At 48.7% G+C, this 8,752-nt stretch overlaps 1 protein-coding gene across 1 annotated transcript; it reads left to right on the forward strand.

The window, feature by feature from the left end:
• The first annotated feature begins 1,745 nt into the window (after positions 1 to 1,745).
• LOC123399421 (phosphoglycerate mutase-like protein AT74H) lies at positions 1,746 to 3,319 on the forward strand. The gene is made up of 2 exons (XM_045093832.1): positions 1,746 to 2,526; positions 2,627 to 3,319. The coding sequence occupies exons 1-2, from the start codon at positions 2,007 to 2,009 to the stop codon at positions 3,130 to 3,132; spliced, it is 1,026 nt and encodes a 341-aa protein (XP_044949767.1). The 5' UTR covers positions 1,746 to 2,006; the 3' UTR covers positions 3,133 to 3,319.
• Positions 3,320 to 8,752: the final 5,433 nt, after the last annotated feature.

The following is an 8,752-nucleotide window of genomic DNA, read 5'->3' on the forward strand; positions in this document are numbered from 1 at the left end:
AACTTTCGGGCGTCCTGCCCCGACCGGTCACTTTATTTGACCCAATTCGACTGCACAAACTGACCCTTTATGTTTAGGTTGTCCAACATCCCCATACCCAGCTCATATTTGGGTTGGATATGGGGAGACCTGGACACGTCCGTCATGTCGAATTTGACCCAGCCTAGCCCAACCCCATATATACCCACCCCACGGACAAAACCTAGTAAAAAGTGCACACTCTCGACGGTTGTGCTTTCTTCCCTTGTTTGTCTCCTTCTCTCCACTCCCTCTATCATAGGCGGCTTTGGGATCCCCACCAACAACGAGTCTGTGCCCATCGACTTCGGTGGACTCTTGCAGGAAGTAGGCTTTGGTAGCGAGGCAGCGGACGACGAGGAGCTCACGCTTCACATTGCTAGTGTTCTCGGGTGGACGTGGGTGGAAGCTCGATCTCCACTCCGTCCCCGGTGGCGAGGTGACGTAATATGACTGACCGGGAAAGTTGGTCATGCTACGCGCCATTGCAAATCCGTCTTCGAAATTTACCTTTTTCAAAAAATGTTTTAGATTTTCAAAAAATATTTTTGCTTCAAATACGAAAAGGAAAGAAAAAATGAACCAAAAAAGAAAAAAAAAGGAAATAAGTAGAAAAGGAAAAAAAAAGAAACAGAAAAAAATAAAACTATTAGATTTTTGTTGAAAAAAAGTTGGGCCGCCCCAGTTGAGCGTGAGCCCCCTCTGCGTGCTAGTGCCTCCTTGGCGCAACATGCGGCAGGTAGGAAAAATCACTACTTGAGGAATCCACCTTTCAAAATCACTCTCATCTTCTTAGGTTCTGACAAGTGGCGTACTGCATGCGTGTTATTTTCCGCAACCTAGTAGTTTCTTTTTTTTGCAGATTCATATTTTTAAAATGTTTTATCTCCTGAACCGTGCGTCCAAATCTTAAACCGTTCTCGAACGTTTTTTCATTCCAAGAAGCATGGTCGTGCCTCTCACGAAAAAAAAATCATACCTCTAGTGAAAAATAAGTGTTTTTTCCTTTTCTGAGAGGCACGGGGGTGCCTCTCACAAAAGGAAAATCGTAGCTCTTACGAAAAAAAATCTAGAAGACATGTTTTTTTTCCTTTACGAGAGTCACGACCGTGCCTCTCGTGATGATAAAATCATGTCTCTTATGAAAGCAAAGTCGTGCCTTTCACGAAAACAAAATCATGCCTTTCGATGTTAAAACCGTGCCTCCCATAAAAAAACAGAAAAACCGTTTTTCATGAAAAAAATAAAAATAAAATGAAATTGTTAACAAACCAAGAAAGACCAGTGAAAAACCGAAGCAAAAAAGAAAAAACCAATCTAAAAAGGCAAAAATACGTGTAAAAAAATCGAAATTTAAAAAAATACTTAAAATTCAACACCTAACAACAGTTGAGAACGCGCTAAATGATCGCACGTAAGAGCATTCGTTGAAAGACTTTCGAAACGCTGACTAACCTAACCAGTGGCTTCCGGTAGTAGCTCCCATGGCATCGGGCTGAAATATTTGTGTATACTAGGCCGAGGAGCTATGTTACATGTATAGGAAGGTTACGGGATGAGGAAATTACAGGATGTGATGGCGGTTTTTAATTGATCATTAATAGAGGCATGAGTCCATCCCTTGAAATCAGAAGGAGCATGTTTAGAAAGTTTAAAAGGAACGTGTAAAAATCCTGTAAAAGTCTGTATATCTAGCATTTTTCCTAGGCCGAGTAGTTGAAGCCCTGTTGAAAGCAGAATACAGAGCCCATTCGCTTCTCTGTGGACACGTAGAATAGAAATTTTATTCTCAAAAGACAGTGTACACGTCGAACTTGTCGTCGTTCTTGGCTCGCACACGTAGCAATCGTGCACATGCCGCACGGCCGCTAGAGAACAAGCCTTCTTCGCCCACGAACACACCCTCAGCCGGCTTCTCCGTTCCCCACTGGCCACCGGCGACCCGATGCGGCCATAGCAACCGCCCAAGATAGCTGATTAGTTAGTTGATGGCGGCGGCCACCAGGTGCGCCCCGGCGCCCGCGGCAGCCCCACGGCCCCGGTCCCGGCACCGGCTGCGGTGCCGCTGCTGTGAGGACACGCTGGGCGTCCCCCGCCGCCGCGCGCAGGCGTCGTCTGGAGCGCGGGAGCAGGAGCAGCAGCACTACTTCCCGGAGCTCCGCCCGCTGCCGTACCCGGCGCCGCCGCCCCGTCCGCGGCGCATCGTGCTGGTGCGGCACGGGCAGAGCGAGGGGAACGTGGACGAGGGCGCCTACACGCGCGTTCCTGACCCGCTCATCGGCCTCACCACCAAGGGCCACCGCCAAGCCGAGGACTGCGGCCGCCGCCTGCACCGCCTCCTCTCCTCCGGCCACGACGACGACGACGATTACGACGACTGGAAGGTCTACTTCTACGTGTCCCCGTACCGGCGCACCCTCGAGACGCTCCGCGGGGTCGGCCGCGCCTTCGACGCCCGCCGCATCGCCGGCGTCCGCGAGGAGCCCCGCATCCGCGAGCAGGACTTCGGTACGACCTGCATGCGGATAGAGAAATGGATTGCCTTATCTCGTACTACCACGTACGTGGCCTGACCCTGAATCGATGACCCACGTGTCTGTGAGAGCAGGGAACTTCCAGGACCGGGAGAAGATGCGGGTGGAGAAGGAGGCGCGGCGGCGGTACGGGCGCTTCTTCTACCGGTTCCCGGACGGCGAGTCGGCCGCGGACGTGTACGACCGGATCACGGGGTTCCGGGAGACCCTCCGCGCCGACATCGACATCGGCCGGTTCCAGCCGCCGTCGCCGCCGGGCGGGCCGACGGCGCCGGAGATGAACCTGGTGCTGGTGTCGCACGGGCTGACGCTGCGGGTGTTCCTGATGCGGTGGTACAAGTGGACGGTGCGGCAGTTCGAGGGCCTGGCGAACCTGGACAACGGCGGCACGCTGGTGATGCAGACCGGCGAGGGCGGCCGGTACAGCCTGCTGGTCCACCACACCGTGGACGAGCTCAGGGAGTTCGGGCTCACCGACGAGATGATCGACGACCAGATGTGGCAGCGGACGGCAAGGCCCGGCGAGCTCAACTACAACTTCATCACCAACGGCCCCTCCTTCTTCACGCATTTCAGTTAGGAGATTAACTGGACCTGATATTCTCGGTATACCTGTATGTGAAGGATTTGTAAATTCACGCTTCGGTTTAGGAAATACCGTACTTACGTACTCCTACTATATTAATTTCAACTTCAAAATGGGTCTTTGGACGCAAAGTTTATATCGATCACTCCGCTGCTTCTTTTTCGCAGGGCGGTGCAGAACAGAACTGAACTGAATTGCAGAGATACTGTTCTTCTGCTTGCTACTATGTACAGTCTGTTTAATTTTTGAGAACAAGAGAGATTGGCCTGATGAGGAGTACTTTACAGCCCAGTCAAATTCTGAACTGTGTCTACTTGTTACTCTGTCGTTGGGCCGTTATGAAATGCATCCACCAGTTTTTTTTTTTGAACTTAAAATGCATCCACCAGTTAGTATTCCTTAATAATTCCCTCAAAAACAAAGTTAGTATTCCTTATTCAGTTCAACAAGATATCATTACTCAGGAAAAAAAAGTTCAACAAGAGAGGGGGCGGCGTGTTGGGGCGTATGTTGTCTGCGGTGAGATGAATACATTGTTTATTCTTCGACTCATACATTGTTTAATTTCCCTTCATGTTTACTGAAGAGATAAATACATTGTTTAAACCCCAACACGTTTATCCCGTTGTCGTTTATTTCCGTGTGTGCAATACTAGTTATTATTTCCGTGTGTGCAATACTAGTTATTTGCGTAGACGCTTCTGTTGGGGAACGTCGCATGGGAAACAAAAATTTTCCTACGCGCACGAAGACCTATCATGGTGATGTCCATCTACGAGGGGGGATGTGTGATCTACGTACCCTTGTAGACCGTACAGCAGAAGCGTTAGTGAACGCGGTTGATGTAGTGGAACGTCCTCACGTCCCTCGATCCGCCCCGCGAACCGTCCCGCGATCAGTCCCACGATCTAGTGCCGAACATACGGCACCTCCACGTTCAGCACACGTACAGCTCGACGATGATCTCGGCCTTCTTGATCCAGCAAGAGAGACGGAGAGGTAGAAGAGTTCTCCGGCAGCGTGACGGCGCTCCGGAGGTTGGTGGTGATCTTATCTCAGCAGGGCTCCGCCCGAGCTCCGCAGAAACGCGATCTAGAGGAAAAACCGTGGAGGTATGTGGTCGGGCTGCCGTGGAAAAGTCGTCTCAAATCAGCCCTAAAACCTCCGTATATATAGGGGGAAGAGGGGGAGCCTTGCCTTGGGGTCCAAGGACCCCTAAGGGCTTCGGCCGAGCCAAGGGGGGCAGCCCTCCCCTTTTTTTTTCTTTTCTCTTTGATTTTCTTCCTATGGCGCATAGGGCCTTCTTGGGCTGTCCCACCAGCCCAATAAGGGCTGGTGTGTCACCCCCAAGGCCTATGCGCTTCTCCGGGGTGGGTTGCCCCCCCCCACCCGGTGAACTCCCGGAACCCATTTGTCATTCCCGGTACATTCCCGGTAACTCCGAAAACCTTCCAGTAATCAAATGAGTTCATCCTATATATCAATCTTCGTTTCCGGACCATTCCGGAAAACCTCGTGACATCCGTGATCTCATGCGGGACTCCGAACAACATTCGGTAACCAACCATATAACTCAAATACGCATAAAACAACGTCGAACCTTAAGTGTGCAGACCCTGCGGGTTCGAGAACTATGTAGACATGACCCGAGAGACTCCTCGGTCAATATCCAATAGCGGGACCTGGATGCCCATATTGGATCCTACATATTCTACGAAGATCTTATCGTTTGAACCTCAGTGCCAAGGATTCATATAATCCCTTATGTCATTCCCTTTGTCCTTCGGTATGTTACTTGCCCGAGATTCGATCGTCAGTATCCGTATACCTATTTCAATCTCGTTTACCGGCAAGTCTCTTTACTCGTTCCGTAATACAAGATCCCGCAACTTACATTAAGTCACATTGCTTGCAAGGCTTGTGTGTGATGTTGTATTACCGAGTGAGCCCCGAGATAACTCTCCGTCACACGGAGTGACAAATCCCAGTCTCGATCCATACTAACTCAACGAACACCTTCGGAGATACCTGTAGAGCATCTTTATAGTCACCCAGTTACTTTGCGACGTTTGATACACACAAAGTATTCCTCCGGTGTCAGTGAGTTATATGATCTCATGGTCATAGGAACAAATACTTGACACGCAGAAAACAGAAGCAACAAAATGACATGATCAACATGCTACGTCTATTAGTTTGGGTCTAGTCCATCACGTGATTCTCCTAATGACGTGATCTAGTTATCAAGCAACAACACCTTGTTCATAATCAGAAGACACTGACTATCTTTGATCAACTGACTAGCCAACTAGAGGCTTGCTAGGGACAGTGTTTTGTCTATGTATCCACACATGTATTTAAGTCTTCATTCAATACAATTATAGCATGGATAATAAACGATTATCTTGATACAGGAATTATAACAATAACTATATTTATTATTGTCTCTAGGGCATAATTCCAACAGTCTCCCACTTGCACTAGAGTCAATAATCTAGCCCTCACATCATTATGCAAATTACATTGTAATAAATCTAACACCCATACAGTTCTGGTGTTGATCATGCTTTGCCCGTGGAAGAGGTTTAGTCAGCGGGTCTGCTACATTCAGATCCGTGTGCACTTTGCATATATTCACGTCCTCCCCTTCGACGTAGTCGCGGATGAGGTTGAAGCGTCGTTTGATGTGTCTGGACTTCTTGTGAAACCGTGGTTCCTTTGCTAGGGCAATGGCACCCGTGTTGTCACAGAACAAGGTTATTGGATTCAGTGCGCTTGGCACCACTCCAAGATCCGTCATGAACTGCTTCATCCAGACACCCTCCTTAGCCGCCTCCGAGGCAGCCATGTACTCCGCTTCACATGTAGAATCTGCTACGACGCTTTGCTTGGAACTGCACCAGCTTACCGCACCCCCATTAAGAATAAATACGTATCCGGTCTGTGACTTAGAGTCGTCCGGATCTGTGTCGAAGCTTGCATCGATGTAACCTTTTACGGCGAGCTCTTCGTCACCTCCATACACGAGAAACATCTCCTTAGTCCTTTTCAGGTACTTCAGGATATTCTTGACCGCCGTCCAGTGATCCACTCCTGGATTACTCTGGAACCTGCCTGCCATACTTATGGCCAGGCTAACGTCTGGTCTAGTGCACAACATTGCATACATGATAGAACCTATGGCTGAAGCATAGGGGACGGTGCTCATATGCTCTCTATCCTCATCAGTTGCTGGGCACTGAGTCTTACTCAATCTCGTACCTTGTAAAACTGGCAAGAACCCTTTCTTGGATTGTTCCATTTTGAACCTCTTCAAAACTTTATCAAGGTATGTGCTTTGTGAAAGTCCTATCAGGCGTTTTGATCTATCCCTGTAGATCTTAATGCCTAGCATGTAAGCAGCTTCTCCTAGGTCCTTCATAGAGAAACTTTTATTCAAGTAATCCTTTATTCTCTCCAAAAACTCTACGTTGTTTCCAATCAGCAATATGTCATCCACATATAATATTAGAAATGCCACAGAGCTCCCACTCACTTTCTTGTAAATACAAGATTCTCCAAACACTTGTATAAACCCAAATGCTTTGATCACCTCATCAAAGCGTTTGTTCCAACTCCTAGATGCTTGCTGCTGGGGAACGTCGCATGGGAAACAAAAAATTTCCTACGCGCACGAAGACATATCATCCTGATGTCCATCTACGAGAGGGGATGAGTGATCTACGTACCCTTGTAGACCGTACAGCAGAAGCGTTAGTGAACGCGGTTGATGTAGTGGAACATCCTCACGTCCCTCGATCCGCCCCGCGAACTATCCCGCGATCAGTCCCACGATCTAGTGCCGAACGGACGGCACCTCCGCGTTCAGCACACGTACAGCTCGACGATGATCTCGGCCTTCTTGATCCAGCAAGAGAGGCGGAGAGGTAGAAGAGTTCTCCGGCAGCGTGGCAACGCTCCGGAGGTTGGTGATGATCTCGTCTCAGCAGGGCTCCGCCCGAGCTCCGCAGAAACGCGATCTAGAGGAAAAACCGTGGAGGTATGTGGTCGGGCTGCCGTGGAAAAGTCGTCTCAAATCAGCCCTAAAACCTCCGTATATATAGGTGGGAGAAGGGGAGCCTTGCCTTGGGGCTCAAGGAGCCCCAAGGGGTTCGGCCGAGCCAAGGGGGGAAGGTCTCCGCCCCCCCAAACCGAGTTGGACTTGGTTTGGTGGGTGGGAGTCCTTCCTTCCCTTCCCACCTCCTCTTTTTTTTTCTTTCTCTTTGATTTTTCTTCCAATGCGCATAGGGCCCTTTTGGGCTGTCCCACCAGCCCACTAAGGGCTGGTGCGCCACCCTCAAGGCCTATGGGCTTCCCCGGGGTGGGTTGCGCCCCCGGTGAACTCCCGGAACCCATTCGTCATTCCCGGTACATTCCCGGTAACTCCGAAAACCTTCCGGTAATCAAATGAGTTCATCCTATATATCAATCTTCGTTTCCGGACCATTCTGGAAACCTTCGTGACGTCCCTGATCTCATCCGGGACTCCGAACAACATTCGGTAACCAACCATATAACTCAAATACGCATAAAACAACGTCAAACCTTAAGTGTGCAGACCCTGCGGGTTCGAGAACTATGTAGACATGACCCGAGAGACTCCTCGGTCAATATCCAATAGCGGGACCTGGATGCCCATATTGGATCCTACATATTCTACGAAGATCTTATCGTTTGAACCTCAGTGCCAAGGATTCATATAATCCCGTATGTCATTCCCTTTGTCCTTCGGTATGTTACTTGCCCGAGATTCGATCGTCAGTATCCCCATACCTATTTCAATCTCGTTTACCGGCAAGTCTCTTTACTCGTTCCGTAATACAAGATCCCGCAACTTACACTAAGTTACATTGCTTGCAAGGCTTGTGTGTGATGTTGTATTACCGAGTGGGCCCCGAGATACCTCTCCGTCACACGGAGTGACAAATCCCAGTCTTGATCCATATTAACTCAACGAACACCTTCGGAGATACCTGTAGAGCATCTTTATAGTCACCCAGTTACGTTGCGATGTTTGATACACACAAAGTATTCCTCCGGTGTTAGTGAGTTATATGATCTCATGGTCATAGGAACAAATACTTGACACGCAGAAAACAGTAGCAACAAAATGACACGATCAACATGCTACGTCTATTAGTTTGGGTCTAGTCCATCACGTGATTCTCCTAATGACGTGATCCAGTTATCAAGCAACAACACCTTGTTCATAATCAGAAGACACTGACTATCATTGATCAACGGGCTAGCCAATTAGAGGCTTGCTAGGGACAGTGTTTTGTCTATGTCTCCACACATGTAAATGAGTCTTCATTCAATACAATTATAGCATGGATAATAAACGATTATCTTGATAGAGGAATTATAATAATAACTATATTTATTATTGCCTCTAGGGCATAATTCCAACAGTCTCCCACTTGCACTAGAGTCAATAATCTAGCCCTCACATCATCATGCGAATTACATTGTAATAAATCTAACACCCATACAGTTCTGGTGTTGATCATGCTTTGGCCGTGGAAGAGGTTTAGTCAGCGGGTCTCCTACATTCAGATCTGTGTGCACTTTGCAT

This window comes from Hordeum vulgare, chromosome 5H (genome assembly GCF_904849725.1).
Source record: "Hordeum vulgare subsp. vulgare chromosome 5H, MorexV3_pseudomolecules_assembly, whole genome shotgun sequence".
NCBI classification, from domain to species: domain Eukaryota; kingdom Viridiplantae; phylum Streptophyta; class Magnoliopsida; order Poales; family Poaceae; genus Hordeum; species Hordeum vulgare.